We start from the raw sequence: 23,156 nt of genomic DNA, 5'->3' as shown, positions 1-23,156 counted from the left end.
CGTTCTCCCTGGGGACCCGCCTTGAGGATATTATGAATGCAGCAGACTGGTCTTCAGATTCGATGTTCAAAATGTTCCATCGTAAACCAGTTGTTGACAAGGCATCGCTGGTAGTGGACAAACTTTGAACAAGCATAATCCTCACCTGCTGTCCAGACATAGAAGAAAAAATATCCTAGTAGACATGAAGGAAAGTTTCAATCCTATAAAAGGAATGAAGGGGAAGATTATTCCTGCCCAGGGTTCCCGAGACTCTACCTTACGTTCCCACCCCTGAGATAACGGTATCTTCCTGGTAGTATGATTTCAGTCTTTCATATGGGATAAGTATTGGTTTCTTTCTTTTTTCTTCTTCTAGGAGACTATGGTCTATTTCATTTATGTTGATATGGTATATGTTTCAGTTTAATTGTTTCAACTGCGGTTTACCTTATGTTTGGTTTGGTCTACTAGTAGACTGCACTATGATCGGGGCAGAAAGGTTCAGATTCATTCCTCTTGTTTCTGGATTGTTTTGGGTTCGGAAGGATCCAAAGCAATTAATTGAAAATGGTGAAAGGGAGTGTTGCAGTCAAGAAAAGGGGCTCCTATCTGTGTGGACATCCTGGACTGTTGATTGGTTGATCCAGTTAACACTTTCCCTGTGCATCATGATAAAGATTTTTTATACAATATTTGAAGACTGCTAGAAAGGAAAAAAAGAAAGCAGAGCATAATTCTTTGCACCCGTGTCCCTAAAAGAATTGAAACTTTCCTTCATGTCTACTAGGACATTTTTCATTCTTGTAATTAGTTTAATGTAATCTCCGTAAATATAAAGCATCTCTACTATACAATTTCAGTAAATTATACAAATAAGCAAGGATGGGAGGCATCACACAGTGACAGACCTTTATTCCTTTATGACAAACGCCAACCTAACAAGGAGGCTGGTAACGGGGGATGTGGACAGCCAGATACTTTTCACTGTGGACTTTAGGGTGTTCAATTCAGGGGCTTACACTTCTGACATTGGAATGAGCCACTCGGCAAATGCACAAAGGGAACTACTTGTTAGGGACACAATGAGGGAAGAGCTATGTAAACATGACAGATGATCAGCAGATGAAAAGAGATTGGACAATTCATTAGGTGAAGTAGAGGACCAAAAATAATTTTCAAGTGGTGGGAGGAAAGGACGTGGAACACTAACCCCAAGGCCTAGCATAAGGTGACACAGACACCCTAATGTACCCCTATGACACCAGAGGTAGCAAACTAAAAGCGGTCTCTAGCCAACAGGCCTATTGTCACTCTCCTGATATGCTAGCCCACACAGTGCAACCTTCATTCCACAAGTAAACCAATCAGTCACAAGTTCCAGAAGTTGAGTGCTCACTCAACATCCTTTTCCCTTCTATATGGCAGGTGACTTTGCACGTCAGAAGTTTGTCACTCCAGCATGCCACATCAAAGCGAGCGTGACACTGCAGGAGAAACGCAGGTAGTCAGAAAAAGAAAGATGGCCTCAATGAAGGTAGGTAATTAAAGAGGCAATCTTAGAATGGCGCCGTCCTGTACAATCAACAGATGTCAGCGCAATAATTAACATTTGGGCCAATGTGTGTTTAACAACTGAAAAGATTTGATCAGTCTCAATATTTAAGGCTCATTTTTGTTTGGTCACAAATGTAAATATATTTTAAAAGAATAGAACTTTTACGAACATTGGGAGCAACTGCTCCAGTGTTGATTCGATAACAAAATTATTTCCACGCTGTGCCTCAGATGTTATGTAAACCTAAAATAGCTAATGCTTTACATGAAGCCTCTATGGATCGTGGCACGTGACAAGGTCTGAGGCATTGCTAAAAGGCTCCCGGGACTTTACAAACCAGGGGTAGAGCTTGCGGTATTTAGAATGTTTGTCTTTATCAAAAGCACATAAATACAGGAAAGACTTGCTGGGGGATCAGGGGGCACGGTATCTCCAGTTATGTGGACGTGTTGCAAGGCGATTGTTATTAAAGGAAAATGCCCCCCGGGGGCATTGTTCCTTCTGTGGTTTGGACGTGTTGTGAGGTGTTGTGAGGTGATTGTTAAATGAAAATGTCATCAGCTAAGTGCAACACAACATTCTGAAAAGGAGATCCGACACCAGCTAAAAATAATTAGTGCGGGGTAAGTAACAGAAATAAAACTGTGGGAAGGACTACATGTAATATGGCCAGTAACCATGGCAGTGAACTAAACACCAAAAGGCGGGACAAGTAAACACCAATGCACTCAGGAAAACCAAGGATTTTCAAAGGGCACACCAAAGAACTAATAAAAACACAATGGGCGTGCTTGAAGCCCACAGAGGAGCTACAGCACGTCTCTAAGACAGCGCAAGAGCACTGCCTGAGCGCCAGCAAAAAATATTGAAGGTAGCAACTTGTTGATAGGTGTCCCTAAATATGCCCTCTTTCCACTGTGTAGGTCATGGACTGCCTTTAGAGGCACACATTCATTCTAAGCTGGTATGCTTATCGATACGACTCTTGTTCTGCATCAAGCATATTATCTGGCCATGAAACTTTCAGACCTCTGGAGTATCACATGCTACCTGTTATAAGCAATTTGTCTGAAGTGCTCTCCACCTTCTTCTAAAAATAAAAATATCCTGCACTACCAGTCAAGCATTTTTACTTGCTGGTCGCAGACTTTGGAATATCTTTTCAACTTCTCCAACACATTTATTTTTTAGGCAAGAAATTAAACCTTTTTGTTTGAAGGCTATGTGCGTTCTGTTTAGCTTAGTAGTTCTGGCCTTCTTTCTTCTTCCGATGTATACACAAGGACTCATCTGATGTTGTTCAGTGCACTGTCAGCCTATTGCAACGTTTACTCTTCATAAATAAGCATTGGCATAGTGTTGACTGCTTAAGTTTAAGCTTTACCAATATTTATTTTGTTTGCACATGGTTTTGTATGAAGACGTGGGACAAGAGCAGCAAAGCAGTTGTGTTGGGGAAGCTGCCAAGCCTTATGCATAAGTAGGACAAGCACTGTCTGAAAGCAAGAATGTATTTTTTTAATGTAAAGGCATTAATGTAAAAGCACACATTGCACAAACAGTACATGGCACTGAAGGGGACTAATTATGGCACTGATACGCACACTGTACAAAAGCAGAATGCGGCCACTTACAACCTGTGAAGCCATTGGCGGAAATAGGCTGTCCCAGAGTCTGATGCTGTATGCTTTAGCGGGCAGAACCAAAATGTGAGTGATGTTAAAGCAAACCTATGGATGAAGAGGGCTGGCTGAAAGTCTCATATGCAAGTACAAATAGAATATATATCTTTATTAAAAACAAAGTGTCTTGGCTAACTCAAGACTTTAATAAAGCAATGAATAAATAATGTAACTGATACGCTGGGAATGCACTAAATGCGTGTACATGTTTTGCTGTGTGCAACAGGCAGCACTCTTGACTAGGCCTAGTGCAATAACTGCCATTAGGCTTTTGTTCTGAAAACACTACACTGAACCCATTTTCCCATCTAACACACATTAAGCATTTATGTTCCAACTTCCAACTTCCAACTTCTCCATCGTAATTCCAAGAGCCGGAAACTAAACAGGTCTATGTTTTTGTCATTTCAAGGAAGGCAGATGCTCTGAAACTGTCCTATCCAAGTGACTGCCAAGTACTGATTACATGTTTGCAAAGGTAGGTGGGAGTCTATGCTGTTCTTTGCCTGGTTCAGGGCTCCTTAGCAGAAAGACTGTTCCAATACCTGGCTACAGCAATGACATGCAGGCTGCTTGGACCTCAGTGTAGCCTGAGAGCAGAATAACTTCTATTGGATAAGAGAAGAGATGGGAAATGGGACGAGAACTGCTCAATGATGGACGACTGAGGTGTTTAAAAGGAGCACAGAAACTGGCTCAGTGTCTGACGATCTTGATTGCAATCTTAATCGAGTTCTCACTGAAGGGGAGGCTTGTTAAACGTGAACACCACTGAGTTAGGCGGTACTTGAAAACTGTGAATGTGCACAGTGCAAAACTCACCATTTTTAGGTACATAATGGATTGGTACCAGAATTAAGCAAAATCCAAATTGTGTCGTAGAACAGGCAGGCAATCTGCCTATACACAAAGTAGGAAAAGCAGACAATACATGCATAATTTCAGAACTGACACACACCCACCCCAGTAGGCTAGGTTCTTCGAAGGTGTTTTTAAAAACAGAAGGCACAATTTCTTAAGCAGGCATGAGGAGCGGCAGTGTAAGCTTTTTCAGAAACCATACGGTGTAAACAGAATGGTAGATCCTACTGCTAAAACTTGAGTGTAATTTAAAACTGAGAGGTCTGATAATAGCCTTTCACAACAGTGAAGTCAATAAAACACACACTGCTAATGATGGTTCAATGTGGACTGTTCACATAGAAATAGTTACACCAGCATTGCTAATTTGATGATTATAACAGGTCTACCTTTGGTGGGGCACAGCTGGCAGAAAGTCCACTCAGCTGTTCCTTCGTTCCTCTTTGCATTGGGGTTAGAAACACGCTAGAACTGTGAACGTCTGGTGATGTGTTTACTCCTTACATAAAGCAGCAAGTACCTTGCTGCTTTATGTAAGGAGTAAACACATCAAACACCACAACAGCACCTTCAGAGCGAGGTCTTAGGATATTGGCAGATTTAACTGCAGCTGAAAATGGCTGCAGAGTCCTCACGGACGGGCATTGCTGACGGAGGGCACTTTCCCAGGCCAGTGCAGATTGCTGCCACTCTCTCACGCAGCCAGCGCCACTATATACCACCATCAGAATGCGGGAAGCAGTCATCCACCATAATCTCCATAATTACCTTCTGCTTGATTTTCTCAGACTTGGACTTCAGTTTTCGGCCCCTTTTACCAGTCCAACCAGTCACAAACTCTGACCCTGTGAAGTGAGGGAAAGAGGAGGTTACTTACAAAACATACTGAAGACTTTCAGTTAAATCACAAACCCCAACATCTTTTTAAGCAACAGTTTGTCCAGTTCTGGAAGCCCTCCCAAGTCAGAATGGAGGCTTCATGTGGAGAGTAGTGCCAAGTCAAAGGCCACCTTCAACAGCACTGGAGGATGCACATTGTGCACAGTGTCCGATTAGGGAGGCTTCACATTTGGTAGGGTGGGGGGTGGGCCTCTGTCCAGTCCTGGGGCTTCATCTGAAGCACTTTGTCCAGATCGGAGGGCCTCTCATGGCTTATACTGGAAGGTCAGCAGCGGTTTGCCCACATCTAGAACCTTCACATGGCTTACAGAGCCCGGCCAACAGAAGTTTCCACATTTCTGGAGGCTACATGTTGAACTGTGCCCACTTCAAGATGTCTCATAAAGAGCAATGTGTTCAGACCTGGATGCTTCATTTGCAGTGCAGAAAGCTGGCTTTCAGTGTTCTTTCAGTTTGGCAGGTTCAGATTTCCTGGTGCCAGGAGCTCCCCTAAATACTAGATATGAGGTGTTTGGGGAGTGCAGGGTAGTAACCAATGGGCTACTTACTCCTGTGGTCGCTACTTCCCCTATATGACCACTTTCTGTGTGAAGTGGCCCTATCCCCATCCCAGAGTTCCTATGTTTGACAACACAAAGATGGCAGCCTCTGAAAAGTTGCATCCACTACAGGTGGCCGACCCTAGGGAGGTTACTAGATTGAGGGTAGGCACGCCTACCTAACTGCACATTTTTCCTCCTGTCCAAGTGCCAAAGGGGGTCTGGACAAAGAGGGGGGGTCAGCTAGTTTCCTACATGTAGTACAGTCGAGGAAGCAGCACCTGGGAGCCAGTACCCTTCTGGCCATAGAATTTTCTGAAATTAACAGACAATCCGAAAAGGGGGGTGTAGACTATGCACTTGCCTTAAGGGCAATAACAGCACAAGGGGAGAGTTTGTAGTCACTGAGAGACTCAAAAAGCAACGCAAAGATTTAGCTTAACTTGACCTCCATGGGTTGGCAGAAACACCCAATTATTGCATTTTGGGTTGAGGAACCCTTCATAATAGCTGGTGAATAACTTGTTCTCTTCAGTGATTGATAAAGTCTAGACTCTGCCAAACATGCAATCAGATTCATTACATTTAATCACACCAGATCTGAAGTAGAGCCACATCCCTACCATCCCCAACATCCTGGGAATACATCTGCCTCAACATCATTAGTGAGGGCAAACCGATATGCTCTCTTCACAGCATCTACCACCCACCCAGGGACAATCTCACCTTTTCCCAAGAAATCATGGATATGATCTCAACCAATTCCGGACGGCAGCTCACCCAAATATACCTTGGTGACTTCAACCTCCACTGGAATGACCGCAACGACGCAGTGGTAAATGGTCTTAAAAATGTCCTCGCTGCCCTTAACCTCACCCAAATATGCAACAGCCCAACCCACAAGAAAGGCTCTACCCTCGACCTGATCATCTCCAAAGAGGAATCTATCCAACTCGAATCCATCCAACCCTGTGACTGGCCAGATCATTATATTATCACATTCTTTATCAATGAAAAAGTCAAAGTCATCCCGGCTCAACTCTCCAAGCCCAAAGTCTGGAAAAGAGACTTGAAAAAACTCAAACCAGGCTCTTTGCTCCCTAACAGTTGCAATCTGCTACTCCCACCTACAGGCGCCACGGACGTCCAAACTCTGACTGACCACTATATCAACGCTATGACCTCTATAATTAATGAGGTCGCACCTATGCAGCTAAAAAGAGTCTCTACTAAAATCTCCAAACCATGGTACGACGGGAGTCTCAACGAAGATAGACGAGAAATGCGAATGGCAGAACGGACCTGGAGATCAGCCCCCTCTGCAATGCACCTAAAAGATCTGAAGAAAAAGAGAAACGCCTACTTCAGGAAAATAAAACGCTCAAAATCGGACTTCTTCAGCCTCCAACTCGACCAAGCAAAAAACCGCCCGAGAAAACTGTTCGAGCTAATCAAATCACAATCAAAGGAGCAACCGCAACCACTAAACACTGGGCGTGAGGCACCCTCCTGTGAAGACTTCGCTGCTTTCTTTATCCAAAAAAACGACAAAATAAAAAGCGATCTCCTCATTGACGCAAGCCTCTACTCCAAACCCCAATGCCTAGCACCCACTGAACCAAAAAACAATGCTACATGGTCAACCTTCAGCATATACTCGGAAGAAGAAATTGGCAAACTGCTCAGCACCCTGAAACCATCCAATCACCTCACGGACCCCCTCCCTGCCTCCGCAGTAAAAGACTTTACCCCTTTTCTTCTCCCTCTCTGGACTAAAATTATCAACAGCTCTCTCCAACAAGGCAGCATACCTGACTCCCTCAAAAGTTGGCCAGGTCACACCTCTACTAAAGAAACCTACAGCCGACCCCTCGGATCTCAACAATTACCGTCCCATCACCAATATCCCCACTCTCGCCAAACTGCTGGAAAAATGCGCACAACTACAATTGTCTAAACACATTGAGCAATTCGATCTCCTCAACCCTCACCAGTCAGGCTTCCGAGCAGGACACAGCACAGAAACTGCTATGACTCAAATAATTGACGACGCACTTCAAATGCTAGACCAAAACGACACCTGCCTCCTCATCCTTCTTGATCTCTCCTCAGCATTCGACACCGTCAAACATGAGAATCTACTAGAACTACTAAACACAAGAATGGGCCTCAAGATTGAGGAACTGTCCTCAAGTGGTTCACTTCCTTTCTTCACAACAGGTCGCAAAAATTCAAGAGCAACAACCTGATGTCCTCGCCAATACCTGTAACGCTAGGCGTCCCCCAAGGATCTTCTCTATCCCCAACTTTGTTCAACCTAGTCATGGAACCTCTCACCACCTTGCTACAAGCATCCAATGTACGCTTTCACATGTACGCTGATGACACCCAACTTTACCTCAAGTTACAATCACCCAATGACATCCTGCTCCTGAACTCAACGATCAGTTGCACCCAATCCTGGCTTGCCGATAACCACCTCAAACTCAATGCCCTGAAAACAGAGTTCCTTCTGATCTCACCTCCAGCTAAGATATCAACCACTCAACATTGGCTTAAACTCCTAACCGCACTCAATGTCCAACCCACCATTGTGGACTCAGCAAAATCTTTAGGCATAACACTCGACACTAATCTCAACATGCAGCAACATATCAGCAAGGCAACAAAGGGAGCGAACTTCCAGATCAATACTCTGAGGAAACTCAAACCCTACCTCCCGGCCAAAGACTTCCAAACTGCAGTACAAGCACTAGTCATCCCACGAATTGAATACGGCAGCACCGCCCTCTGCGGACTCCCCCTAACTACAACCGCACCACTAAAAGCTTCTCTAAATGCTGCAGCGAGACTCATCACTGGGTCAAAAAAGTACTCCCACATTACCCCTGACCTGAAATCCCTGAATTGGCTGCCTTTTGAAGGCAGAATACAGCTGAAAATCGCCTGCATGACACACAAGGCGGTACACCTAAACTCACCCGGCTACCTCGCTCAGAAGTTGACAATCTCTGGGGGAATTAGAAACACGAGAGGCACAAACAATCTCCTGCTGAAACCTCGAAGATTCCGGAAGGAAAAAACATACAAGCGCTCTTTCTCAGGAATGGCGCCTAGGATTTGGAACTCACTCCGTCCCGAAACCAGGCTGATCTCCTCCACTACACTCTTTAAAAAAGAAGTAAAAGCTATCCTCATGGCTAAATACACTTGAGCTACTATTTCAAATCCTATTAACACCTTGCACCGTTATGTATTACATGTTTGACCCTTGACTTATTTGTATGAGTTGTTTTATCATCCACATGAGTGGTTTTGTCACTTAGTAGTACTATTATACTGTGATTTATTGAGTTACTCGTTTGAATATGCTCCCCCTTGCACCCTTCTATGTAAAGCTTGATTTGCCTGTTTGACTTTGCTCCCTCATGTACCCGTCTATGTAAAGCGCTCTGATATCTGTGAAGATCTTGTTTGCGCTATATAAAACTCTTTAAATAAATAAAATAAATAGAGCCGCTCACCAACAGCTTCTGTTACAGCCGTGGCTCTATATAAATTCAAGAATCTTAATTAAATAAAGAGCAATAACTATAATCTTAATTCCTCCCCATCTAAGTGTTTAAATTCCATGCCGAGGAGGAGGAGGCCTCTGTTTTGCACATTGAGGTGTTGGTAAAGGACTAGACACCTCAACATTGGCAAATTTTAACGATAAATGAAATCTTCCAGTGAAGGAAGTATCTTTTTAAAACCCTGATTTTAAAAATTGTTATTTCTTTGCTCACCTCTGCTGCTCACTTTCCTTCGTCATCTCCCAGCATCCCTAGCCTCGTTCCGGCACGGCTGAGTGCCGCTTGAAACCGGAGGGCTGACGGGGTTGCTGGCCCCATCTTGGAAAGGGCAGATGAGGTTTATTAGCGCTGCAGTTTTCGCGCACCTAAACCCATTTAAGGGACGCCCCATGTGTACGCGCAACGGGCGCGCCAGTGGCGTGCCAAAAGCAAGCCCGTTTGCACCCGTCCACGGCCGGCCGGGGGTAGGGGCCCCCCACTATGCCCGTTTATTAACTAACTCCCAAGAGCAACTTTGCTCAGTTCAAGGCCCCTGGCCACTAAGTGCCCCTACCATCGAATACATTAACAATCTCGGCCTTAGCCAAGTCAACTTCTCTCCTTCCTTGCCTCCCCACATGCCACCTCCTCTAACCCCTCCTAGAATTACAGCTTGCCCCCCCCCCCTCCCCGCACCGGCCATTTCAGCTTTCCTCCTTAATACTAGGTCGGCCGTCAAGCACCATCATGAATTATTCATTTTTCTAGATACTATCAAACCAGATCTCCTGTTTTTAACAGAAACCTGGTTCTGCCCAGACTCGCTGCCTAATGTATTAGCGGCACTCTGTGAGAAGGTGGCCTGATATGCAGTGTTCACCATTCTAGTGAACACTATGTATCAGTCCAACAACCCTTATTGATGATTGGTTGTAAGTCAACCTTATAGACCAGCTATCCTAGTAGCGTGGATACGAGCAGTCTAAGGCTAAAGACTCGAGAGGGCGTGTTAAGCCAGCTGTTATACCACACATATACCCCTTGAACACCAAGTGAAAGGACACCACACAAGTGTTATGAAAATAAACAGTGTATTTATTAGAATCACAACAGCCCTGTACTCTTTATGAGGACAGGGTACTAAGCACAAAACAAAACTCTTACGAAAATACTTAAGTTAGCACAGTATATACAAATGCCCGAGGGGCACGGAAAACCATATACTCTGAAAGTGGAATACGAAATTACTAGCAGGTAAGTACAGTACTAATAGGCTTTGGAATCGCTAGGACTTGACTATAGAATCGTTAGATTACTTCTAGGAGACCCAGGGGACTCGGGTGCAGAGTGTGCACTCTCACGCGTGATGCGGGACAAAGTCTATGGTAGCTAGTAAATGCAAAGTTAGTGTTCTCGGGCGAACCCGACCTGGTAGGAGGAAAACGAAAGTTGATTCTGACCCTTGGATAGTGAGGCTATGCTGGGGCACCGAAATGCCGAAGTTACCTAGCCCAGGGGCTGCAGCTGCATAGGTCTCAAAAGACGTCGGGAATCCTCGTAGACGGACCAGGAGCCTGGAAGAAAGATGCTGGCAGGCGACCAGTGAAGAGAGTTCGAAGTGATCCAAGCCTGGATCTTGAAGGCAGATGACACCTGAAAGCAGAGGGGACCAAGTTCGTGACTACTAGCCAGTAGTCAGGTGGCACCAGGAGGGCACCGGATGGTAGTCACCTCGACTAGGTGAGTGGGTGACGCTGTGCTCTGCAGATCTCACGGACCAGGAGGCGTTGTCGGCGACCAGGATGGAGGAGCGAGCTGTCCCACGATGGATGAAGCTGTCGGCGTCGCTGGACCCAGGATTGGGCAACAAAGCCTTGGCAAATTCAAGCCCACGCAGTGGACTCAAAATGGCATCTGGAGTGGACCAGGAGGGTCCGGGGTGCTCCTCTCTTGGAAGGGTGCTCCTCTCTTGGAAGGGAGCGAGGGCCAGTCTGGAGCAACCAGACCAGCAGCAGTGATGTCGTCGGGCGTCGTTAAGAAGGCAACAAGCCAGCGGGCTAGTAGCCAAACAACGCGGTGAGCAGCCGAAAGCAGAAGGGCCCCACGCAGATCGTGGAGATGCTGGGAGGCTGTACTTCGGTGCTGGAGCTGCTCAGGGTCGGGGCTTCTCGGACCCCAAAGCACTCACCAGAGGGACACTCAGCGGGCTTGCTGTGAAGAAGTCGTGCAGTCTTGGCGATCGTCGGTCCCTCGAGGTCTCGTCGCACTCACGGTTCTCAGCTTGGCTGTAGAGGTGAGTAGAGGTCAGAGGTGCCAGGGAAGCCGGGTCTTGTCGTGCTGGGTCGTCGGATTCCTGAGGAAGGACTTGCAGCAGACCGCAGTGTTCTTAAGATGGTGCCTGCGGATGCAGGGTGACTACTCCTTAGTCACAAGGGAGAATCTTGAAGAAGAAATCTTGATGTCCTTTCGCAGAAAGTCGTGTCTTGATTCCAAAGATGATCTAATGATCTAATTTGAACAGGGGGCCCGCTCCTATCTTTATACTAAGAAAAGGGGCTGACCCGGTGACTAGGTCCTGCCTATGGGTGGGACTAGGAGGGGGGTGGTTACACCCCTCTCCCATGCCGGACTTTCCCCAGGCCAGGGGCTGGTGTGCCCCTGGAACTGGTTCTGACCGGCCTATGCGTAGTGAGCACCGGGGTGCCACTCAGCAGTCACCTTCCTGTAAAGCCCTGCCTACCCAGGATACACAAAACCCTGTCTGGGACGGTGCTAGCACCGCCCCTGACAGGAAACCCTTTGTCCAGGCTCCCCTCGCTGAAAGGACTTCCAGCTGCAGGGGGTCAGACTCGTGTCTGTGGTGGCAGCATCCATTTTGTGGAGCTGAGGCTTCGTTTAACACCTTGGCTGCTAGGTGTTTTCCCCTCCTGTGCTGGAGGCACTACATTTCCCATTGTTTCATGACGAGCTCAGCTCGTCATCAGCACAGCTCAACTGTGCATTATGACGAGCTGAGCTCGTCATCAGCATCGAAAGGGTTAACTTTAACCGGGGTTCACAGTTACATACATGTCGTGTCCCTCTAGAAGGGTGGAATGCTAACCCCGTCGCCAGAATTGGCGAGGGGTTAGTATTCCAATTCGTATGACACCTTACTCGACATGTTTTGATAAAGCAATACCGAAGATAGCATTTAACCGCGAGGATTATAATGCACTTAAGAGTATATGGTATGCGTTATCATGAAACAGCTATTAGGACTTGGTTCCGCAAGCTGCAGACAGGCTCAGCTCATGCCAGAGCACCATCTCACACGATTCCAAGCACTCTGCCTTCAGGATTGTCAAGGCCTGCCATAGGAGTGACTGATAGGAATCTGTGTGTCCATTTTTAGGGTTAGATATAGGTATACTATATCTACAGCAAAGGGTGATTACACGACTTTGCCCCAGCTGTCATGCAGCCAGTTGTGTCAAATTTAGGAGGCCAGCCAGGGGTGGCATAATACATGCTTCAGCCCCTGGTAGGCCCTGGGTACACCTATGCCCTGAGTTACAGGGTCTGATAAGGTGGCCCAGTACCAATTGGAAATGTACCTAAGGTACATGGAATCCATTTTACAGAGAGAGCAGTAGGCCTGGGGTCCTGATTGGCAGGGTCCCAGGTCGACTATGTCAGAAACCAGCTAAAACACAGGGCAAAAAGTTGGGGGCAACCATAGTCAGGAGGTACCTTCCTACACACTCCCCCCCCTCATACTAGTTTCTACGCGCCGACCGGCCCGTGGGAAAGACCGTGTGAGAAGGTGGCCTGATATGCAGTGCTCACTATTCTAGTGAACACTATGTATCAGTCCAGCAACCCTTATTGATGATTGGTTGTAAGTCAACCTTATAGACCAGCTATCCTAGTAGCATGGATACGAGCAGTCTAAGCAGATGTAATAGGGCTGGGAAGGTTTCAAGGATTCAACCAGAATCGTGTAACACTCCAACCAGTCCATGTAGAGAATAGCCAACGTGGGAGCAAAAATTGCTCCCATGGAGGTTCCGCGAATCTGCTGGAAGTACTGGTTATCATATACAAAGAAATTTTGTGTCTGGTTGGAGTGTTACACGATTCTGGTTGACAGTAACCCATTCCGCCAAGGTATTCGCACGTGGAGACGCTATATAGACGATATCTTTATGATATGGGATAATGACACCAATACCTTCCCAGCCCTATTACATTGGCTCAACAACAACTGCAGTGGCCTCACATTCACATTGACTCACAGTAAGACCTCTATCCCTTTTTTGGACCTGACTATCCAACATGAGAATGGCCTACTCTACACCTCGTTATATCATAAGCCTACTGAGAAAAACACGCTCTTAAGCTACGATAGCTGCCACCCTAGGGCCCTAAAAGATAGTCTACCTTACTCACAATTTCTTCGGCTGCGAAGGAATAATTTCCATAAAGAGGATTATTTCCATGAAGCTGGTCTCCTAGCCACCAAATTGAGACAAAGAGGTTATCCGCGCCGCCTCATAAAAAACTCCATGAAGCGAGCATGGTATTGCCCATGTGAGACTCTTTTGACAACTAGACCCAAACCTACCACTAATAAATTGGTGTGTGTCACAACATTTTCCAGTGTGTCGAATAAAATTACAAAAACCATCAAACAGAATTGGCACATTTTGAATTCAGGCCAATTAAACTGGGAACGCCCATAGTTTGCTTTCAGAAAGAATAAAAACATTAAAGATCATTTAGTGAGGGCAGCTTTACCCTCCCCTACCCCACTAAAAAGAACTATCAATGACCATTGGACCACTACACCGCTTAGGGGCCATGCGAAATGTGGAACATGTGTGGTATGCGAGTATACTATTGAGAGTAAAGAATTTGTGTATAAGGAATGCAAAAATGTTCTGAAAACTTTTACAAACTGTAATAGTTGCAACGTTGTATATGCGATCCTTTGTCCATGTGACCTCCTTTATGTTGGTCAAACCAAGCAAAAGGTTAAATTACGGATTTCCCAGCACAGGAGCAGAATACGGTGCAAGACCCCCAATGCTCCCTTGGTTGAACATTTCATCTCCAAAGAGCACACGGAAAATGATATCCGGTGGACCATTATAAACCAAGTGACATTGCCACCAAGAGGAGGTGATCTGAGTCTCCTTCTCAATAAAGAGGAATTGAAATGGATAATACGGACTGATAGCCTGAACTCTGGCCTAAACCAACAAGAGGACTGGACAACACTAATCTGATTATGGACTTCATTTTTAAATATTTAAGTGAATGAACTGGAAGCAACAATTTATAAGACCTAACTGAATGAACTGAATACAGTCTGGCCTTCGCCGATATTCTTAAGCATAAATCAATGTACTCTAATGTAATTAATGTGTTTGTAAATCTCACATTCACTATCTTCACTAATGTCACTGCGCCACTTTTCTTCTATGATGTTTTTAACTCCTTTTAATCTCACTTCCGTCGCCCAAGATGGCTGCTAGCATGGTCCTTCATTTATGTCCATGGGACCTTCTTAACCAATCTAACTTCCCTCACCCATAATGGCCGCCAGCGTGGTCCTTCGTTTATGCCTATGGCCCCTTTCCAACCAATGGCTGAGCACGATAAAAGTAATCCGCCCACATGACTTCACGAACCAGGAAGTCAAGCATTGCCGACTGATCCGGTAAGCCCCAGATATTATCCTTGCTACCTGGCGCGTAACCCTGCCAAAATGCCCCTACTGATTATCCCCCCAATTCTATCGGTAGGCTCCTCCCCTGGTTCCAGGACCCCAGCGCGATACGGCGCTCCCGGCAATTTCCGGTTGTCAAGGTAAGCCCCACTCGGTACTGACCGAATTATGCCTCTGATCATTTATTTTAGATTCCATCGTTAAGTATTGTTTTGTACACAGGTACAAGCGGAACGATCCTCCTCCGCCCCTGGACCCTTGAAACGTACAATTAACCCTTGGTAAGCCTACCCTTTTTGCACTGACGCCTAAATTAATGAATTGGTTGTTCCCCGCCTTAACCTTGCACAATTCTTTTACTCCCAGAAGAATCCCACACCCCGGATTATTATTATTCAGTTTCCCGATATAACGAACCTCCAGCGCGCTCTTATCTGAGCATGCCCAGTATTATTCTGGTGAGCCCCCTTACTAATTCTCTTCATTGCGCCGCGATCTTCACCTGACCACGTTGACTCCTGCAAAATCTGGATAATTATGTATTTCTCTCCGCGACTCATAGCGCCGTTTCTTCTCTCCAATTTGCCGATAATCTTTTAAAATTCAACCCACTGCATTGTCTTTCATCTGAGCATGGTGCACCCTGCATATAATATAGCAGCAACTTCCACCTTGGCATTATCTTCACTCGAAATTGCCCAGTATCACTGCGTCGTTTTCTCACCTGAATTTAAGAATTACTCACAACTAAGCACTTCCTTAAATCGCAACAGTATGACCACACTCTGTCACATGCCTGTTGACACTGGAACTAAGTCACTCGCTATCTCCACCAGGATACTAGCGGTCTGGGTCTATAAATCACGGCACAATGTCACCCTCATTATGCATGTGATTTAAATGTAATGTACCTGTTTTTTCATCTCATTTTCCCTTTAGGCTAAAGAGGCTTAAAACTAAAAAAGGCAACCATTGCTTTGTCCTGATGATGGACCCCATTATTTAGCAAGGGGGTCCGAAACGTCGTCGACCCACTGTGTACCATATACGTTTGGAACTCTCAATGTATAATTATGTAATGGTACCCACAAGTAATTCTCTGTTCAAAATTGGAATTTTACAGAGACTGTTGATTTTGCCTTGCAAGCCCTTTGTGTATGTTGTTGTCTATGTATGTTCGTGGTTGGGTACAGGCTTGTGCCCCACCGACGTGATTTGTTGAAGGTGTTAATTTGTTTGACATTTTCTTGACTGAAATATAAACCTTGAAGACCTCTGCCCGGCTGGGTACGTTTTCACTAATATAGTACTGATTGAGTCTATATTCATTGGCACTTATCCATTTTCTTGCCAGGGACCATTGTTGTGTTTATATGATAAGCTCCCCGAGGTCCCTCGCTGATACCAATTGGGGTCCCCTTGTTGTTCAAAATAGATACTCAGCTTCTTCAGGGCCCAAACCACAGCAAAGGCCTCCCTCTCAATAGCTGACCAATTCTTCTCTCTGGGGGTCAGCCTCCTGCTTATAAAAGCAATGGGCTGGTCTTGACCATCAAAATTCAGTTGAGAAAGAACAGCTCCCACACCCAACTCAGAAGCATCTGTTTGGACAATGAATGGTTTGGAGTAGTCTGGACTCTTAAGGATAGGTGCTGTGCACATGGCCTGCTTTAGGTCATCGAATGCTTTTTGACAGCCTGCTGTCCACTGAACCTTTTTTGGCATTTTCTTACTTGTCAGTTCATTTAATGGTGTCACAATGGAACCATAGTTCCTGACAAACTTTCTGTAGTATCCAGTCAGGCCCAAGAAAGCTCGAACCTGAGTCTGGGTGGTTGGAGGAGCCCAGTCCCTGATTGACTGTATCTTGCTCTCCAGTGGCTGAACCTGGCCTCCACCTACAAGGTGGCCCAGGTATACAACCTGTGTCTGCCCTATCTGGCACTTGGTGGCCTTGATAGTGAGGCCTGCTGCTTGCAGAGCCTCTAACACTTTCCTCAGGTGGACCAGGTGATCCTCCCAGGTGGAGCTAAAGACAGCAATATCATCTAGATATGCTGCACAGAAGTCATCCAGCCCAGTAAGGACTTGATTCACCAACCTTTGGAAGGTGGCAGGTGCATTTTTCAGACCAAAGGGCATTACCACAAATTGATAATGCCCACCAGGGGTTGAAAATGCTGTCTTGGGCTTGGCATCCTCAGCTAACCTGATTTGCCAATACCCAGCTGTTAAGTCAAATGTGCTTAAGTAGTTGGCAGAAGCCAATCTATCTATAAGTTCATCTGCCCTTGGTATTGGGTGGGCATCAGTCTTAGTGACTGCATTGAGACCCCTGTAGTCTACGCAGAACCTCATCTCTCTCTTACCATCTTGGGTGTGAGGTTTTGGCACTAGAACTACTGGACTAGCCCAAGGGCTATCTGAGGGTTCAATGACTCCCAACTCCAACATTTTCTGCACTTCAGTTTTTATGCAGTCTCTAACATGATCAGGCTGCCTGTAGATTTTACTCTTGACTGGCAGGCTGTCTCCAGTGTCAACCTCATGGGTGCACCAATTGGTCTGACTGGGTGTCAGAGAACATATGTCTGAAAGACTGAAGAACCTGTTTACAGTCTTTCTGTTGATGTTCAGAGAGGCTGCCACAAAAGACAACACCATCTACTGACCCATCATCAGGATTCTGAGTGAGCAGGTCTGGGAGAGGGTCACTCTCTTCCTCCTGTCCCTCATCTATGGCCATGAGCAAGCTCATGTCCTTCCTGTCGACATATGCTTTGAGCCTGTTGACATGGAGTACCCTGTGGGGGCTCCTGGGAGTTCCAAGGTCCACCAGGTAGGTGACCTCTCCCTTTTGCTCAAGAATTGTGTGGGGCCCAGGCCATTTGTCTTTGAGTGCTGCTTGGGCCACTGGCTCCAACACCCACACCTTCTGTCCAGGCTGGTAGACAGTCAGGACAGCCTTTTGGTCATGCCAAGCTTTTTGAAGTTCTTGACTGGCCTTAAGGTTTTCAGATGCCTTCTCCATATACTCAGCCATCCTGGAGCGGAGACCAAGTACATAGTCCACTATGTTGGTTGCAGGCTTTTTGAGAGGTCTCTCCCATCCTTCCTTCACCAAACACAGGGGGCCTCTCACAGGATGCCCATACAAAAGTTCAAAAGGGCTGTAGCCAACCCCCTTTTGTGGGACCTCTCTGTAAGCAAACAGAAGGCAGGGAATCAGGACATCCCATCTACGCCTGAGTTTTTCAGGTAGTCCATGAATCATCCCTTTTAGGGTCCTGTTAAACCTTTCAACAAGCCCATTGCATTGTGGATGATAGGGTGTAGTGAACTTGTAGTTGACACCACATTCCTTCCACATAGCAGTTAAGTAGCTTGACATGAAGTTTGCACCTCTGTCAGAGACAACCTCCTTAGGGAAGCCCACTCTGGAGAACACTCCAACTAGGGCCCTGGCCACCACAGGTGCTGTGGTGGTCCTAAGTGGAATAGCTTCAGGATACCAGGTGGCATGATCCACTACCACCAGTATAAACTTGTGCCCTGATGCTGTCTGGGGTTCCATTGGACCAACAATGTCAATCCCCACTCTTTCAAAGGGCACCCCCACCACAGGCATTGGTATAAGGGGGGCCTTTGTTGTGCCACCTGACTTACCACTGGCTTGGCAAGTGACACAGGAGCGACAAAACTCCTTGGTATCCTCATTCATGTGAGGCCAGTGAAAGTGTGAGACAAGCCTGTCCCAAGTCTGTGTCTGGCCTAAGTGACCTGCTAAGGGAATCTCATGGGCCAAGGTAAGGAGGAAACCTCGCTGAGACAAGGGTACAACCAGCCTCCTGGTCATGCCAGGCTTGGGGTCTCTTGACTCAGTGTACAGGAGTCCATCTTCCCAGTATACCTTGTGGGTACCTGTGGCGTTCCCAGCAGCCTCAGCAGCAGCCTGCTGTCTGAGGGGTTCAAGAGAAGGGCAGTCTAACTGGTCCTTCCCCAGGTCTTCCCTTGAGGGTCCCCCTGAACCCAAGAATTCAACTTGATCAAGTTCAAACTCTCTAGGCTCAGTTTCCCTCAATTCTTGTAGGTCAGCCTCCTCTGAGACTTGATCCACGACCTGGGGCAAGGGGGAAGGCACAGCCTTAACCCTACTGCTCTTTTTCTTGGAAGGTGTCTGGTCCATTGTTCCAGGATCCAGCACCTGTTCAGTGGGGCATTTCCTGACCTGTGACCTGGTCACAGCAAACACATGTGCTGGCAAGCCTAACATTTCCATGTGAGTCCTCTGCTCCACTTCTGACCATTGTGATGACTCCAAATCATTGCCCAACAAACAATCCACTGGGAGGTCTGAACTAACTACAACCTTCTTTTGGCCAGTTACCCCTCCCCAGGAGAAAGCTACAATTGCCATACTGTGATTGGTAGTGACATTGCTTGCATTGGTCACCAGGAATTCTGTACCTGGCATGATCTGTCCAGGGTCCACAAAGTTAGGTGTCACCATTGTGACACTGGCACAAGTGTCCCTATAGGCCTGAGCCATTTTTCCATTAATGAAAGGTGTCTGTCTGTATTTGCCCAAAGTATTGGGACTTATGTCAGGGGGACATATCCACATCCCCTGTACAAACAAGGACAGCCTGAGTGAGTGTACCAACTAAGTTGTCACACCCCTCAGAACCCAGGGTTAACCCTACTAAACCCTTGGGAGGTGCACTACCACTGCTGACTGTACTAGGGGGCACAGGTGCCTTAGGGGCTGCAGTGGCAGGAGTCTGCCCTCCTCCTTTCTTGGTGCACTCACTAAACCAGTGAGTTTTACTTTTGCAGTATTGGCACCACCTTTTAGATTGGCCTTCTTTCTTCTTTTGGGGAGCCTGACCCCCACCCTCTTTGGGTTGTTGGGGACCTGTCGAAGACTTCTGGTCATTTTGTTCCCCCTTAGAATATTTACCCTTCTGGTCTGCTTTCTTCTGACCACCTTGATTCTGGCCCTGGTTCTGTTTAACTCTTGTTCTAACCCATCTGTCTGCCTTCTTGCCCAATTCTTGGGGAGAGGTCAGATCTGAGTCAACAAGATGCTGATGCAACAACTGGTTCTGACAATTGTTTAAAATTTGTTCTCTCATCATCAAATTATACAATCCTTTATAATCAGTAACCTTACTGCCCAGCAACCAGCCCTCAAAAGCCTTAGTGGCACAATCTACAAAGTCAGACCAATCTTGAGACTGAGTTTTCTGGGTATCCCTGAACAGCACTCTGTACTGCTCAGTGGTTAGGCCAAACCCTTCAACCAGTGTGTTCTTCAAGACTTGGTAATTGTTAGCATCCTCCACTCTTGTAGTGAGGAGCTTATCTCTACCTTTGCCTTCAAAGGAGAGCCACAAGATAGCTGCCCACTGACTCTGGGGAACACCCTGCACAGTGCAGGCCCTCTCCAGAGCAGTAATCCATTTGTGGATGTCATCCCCTTGTTTAAAGGGGGGCACTATCTTACCCAGGTGTTTTGTATCAAAACTCCTTTCCCTATTGCTAGGTACAATGCTGCCACCAGTGGGGACTACCCCACTTAACTGTTGCTCTCTAGCAAAGGCAAGCCTCTCTTTGTCCAGGGCAAGTTCTTCCCTTTCAATCCTCAGATTGGCTGCCCTTTCTTTAGCTTCATACACTCTCCTCTGAGGGGAAGTCATCCCTCTTTGAGAAGAGTTGTGAGAGCCATTGGTTTGAAGGGATCTGCCAGAGCCTCTTGACAGAGATCTGGCTCGTCCATTCCCAATGTTAAGCTGACCTGAGAGTGGCCCCAGGGGTCCCCCAGTACCACTGTCATGTCTGCTTAAGTTGGACCTGGTTAGTCTGCTGACTTCTACCTGTCCCTTGTCTGCCTCATCCCCTGACAACTGGTCCTCATCCTCATCCTCAGCATCATCTGCTTCCTGGAGGGGATGTTCCTGGCTATCAAAGGGTCCCTGTAAGGAGGGCATATTCCCATCTGGATTAGAAGGGTCTGGGTTACCAGCCCTCCTGGCATCATAAGTCTCTAAGAGACCAATCAGAAAGGAAGTGGTGGGGTTAGACCCCTGTCTTATCTTCCTGGAGGTACACACCTGTCTCAACTCCCTGAAGCTAAGAACAGCATATCTGGAAGGGATAACCTGTGGAGGGTCCACTGACACAAGGGGAGACTCAGAGTTTCCCCCTTTGTCTGACATGCTGTTTCTAGTGTGGTGTAAGTGATGCACCTACCTACACTATGTGTTTGCCTACTGATCCCTTGCTAAGAGTTGCAGCCAGGTGTGCTAAGCCTTGAGGAGCTGCAACAGCTGGTTCAGTAGAACTCAGAGTATTCTAAGCTAAGTTATATGTACCTAACAGTACTTATGTGATCTTTCAACAAGATATTCTTAGGATACGTGTGGTAAAACAACAGCAAGCTCAAATCCCAACCGCTGCTCACCAATGTGAGAAGGTGGCCTGATATGCAGTGCTCACTATTCTAGTGAACACTATGTATCAGTCCAGCAACCCTTATTGATGATTGGTTGTAAGTCAACCTTATAGACCAGCTATCCTAGTAGCATGGATACGAGCAGTCTAAGGCTAAAGACTCGAGAGGGCGCGTTAAGCCAGTTGTTTACCACACATATACCCCTTGAATACCCAGTGAAAGGACACCACACAAGTGTTATGAAAATAAACAAGATATTTATTAAGAATCACAACAGCCCTGTACTCTTTATGAGGACAGGGTACTAAGCACAAAACAAAACTCTTACGAAAATACTTAAGTTAGCACAGTATATACAAATGCCCGAGGGGCACGGAAAACCATATACTCTGAAAGTGGAATGCGAAATTACTAGCAGGTAATTACAGTACTAATAGGCTTTGGAATCGCTAGATCTTGACTATAGAATCTTCAGATTACTTCTAGGAGACCCAGGGGACTCGGGTGCAGAGTGTGCACTCACGCGGGATGCGGGACAAAGTCTATGGTAGCTAGAAATTGCAAAGTTAGTGTTCTCGGGCGAACCCGACCTGGTAGGAGGAAAACGAAAGTGGATTCTGACCCGTGGATAGTGAGGCTATGCTGGGGCACCGAAATGCCGAAGTTACCTAGCCCAGGGGCTGCAGCTGCATAGGACTCAAAAGACGTCGGGAATCCTCGTTGCCGGACCAGGAGCCTGGAAGAAAGAAGTTGCTGGCAGGCGACCAGTGAAGAAAGTTCGATGGATCCAAGCCTGGATCGAAGGAAGATGACACCTGAAAGCAGAGGGGACCAAGTTCGAGACTACTAGTCAGTAGTCAGGTGGCACCAGGAGGGCACCGGATGGTAGTCACCTCGACTAGGTGAGTGGGTGACACTGTGCTCGCAGATCTCACGGACCAGGAGGCTTTGTCAGCGACCAGGATGGAGGAGCGAGCTGTCCCACGATGGATGAAGCTGTCGGCGTCGCTGGACCCAGGATTGGGCAACAAAGCCTTGGCAAATTCAAGCCCACGCGGTGGACTTAAAATGGCGTCTGGAGTGGACCAGGAGGGTCCGGGGTGCCTCTCTTGAAGAAGGAAGCAAGGGCCAGTCTGGAGCAACCAGACCAGCAGCAGTGATGTCGTCGGGCGTCGTGAAGAAGGCCACAAGCCAGCCGGCTAGTAGCCACACAGCGCGGTGAGCACGCAAAAGCAGAAGGGCCCCACGGAGATCGTGGAGATGCTGGAGGGCTGATCTTCGGTGCTGGAGCTGCTCAGGGTTGGGGCTTCTCGGACCCCAAAGCACTCACCACTGGAGCACACGGTGGGCTTGTTGCAAAGAAGTCGTGCAGTCTTGGCGATAGTCGGTCCCTCGAGGTCTCGTCGCACTCACAGTTCTCAGCTTTGCTGTAGAGGTGAGTAGAGGTCAGAGGTGCCAGGGAAGCCGGGCCTCGTCGAGCTGGGTCGTCGGATTCGTGAAGAAGGACTTGCAGCAGACCGCAGTGTTCTTAGGATGGTGCCTGCGGATGCAGGGTGACTACTCCTTAGCCACAAGGGAGAATCTTGAAGAAGGAAATCTTGATGTCTTTCGCAGAAAGTCGTGTCTTGATTCCAAAGATGATCTAATTTGAACAGGGGGCCCGCTCCCATCTTTATACTAAAAAAGGGGGCTGACCCGGTGACTAGGTCCTGCCTATGGGTGGGACTAGGAGGGGGGTGGTTACACCCCTCTGCCATGCCGGACTTCCCCCAGGCCAGGGGCTGGTGTGCCCCTGGAACTGGTTCTGACCGGCCTATGCGTAGTGAGCACCGGGGTGCCACTCAGCAGTCACCTTCCTGAAAAGCCCTGCCTACCCAGGATACACAAAACCATGTCTGGGACGGTGCTAGCACCGC

The 23,156-nt window shown here is 47.1% G+C and overlaps 1 protein-coding gene across 10 annotated transcripts in view; it reads right to left on the bottom strand.

The window, feature by feature from the left end:
* HECTD1 (HECT domain E3 ubiquitin protein ligase 1) overlaps positions 1 to 23,156 on the bottom strand; it is a 665,243-nt gene that overhangs the window by 367,171 nt on the left and 274,916 nt on the right. For all 10 annotated transcript variants that reach the window (XM_086936975.1, XM_086936976.1, XM_086936967.1 and 7 more), the window contains exon 15: positions 4,849 to 4,925. In XM_086936975.1, the coding sequence (XP_086793101.1) occupies positions 4,849 to 4,925 (77 nt within the window). The remainder of the gene's footprint in view (positions 1 to 4,848; positions 4,926 to 23,156) is intronic.

The sequence above is a fragment of the Lissotriton vulgaris genome, chromosome 9 (assembly GCF_964263255.1).
Source record: "Lissotriton vulgaris chromosome 9, aLisVul1.2, whole genome shotgun sequence".
NCBI lineage: Eukaryota > Metazoa > Chordata > Amphibia > Caudata > Salamandridae > Lissotriton > Lissotriton vulgaris.
This window is presented reverse-complemented; position numbering and strand designations above follow the sequence as displayed.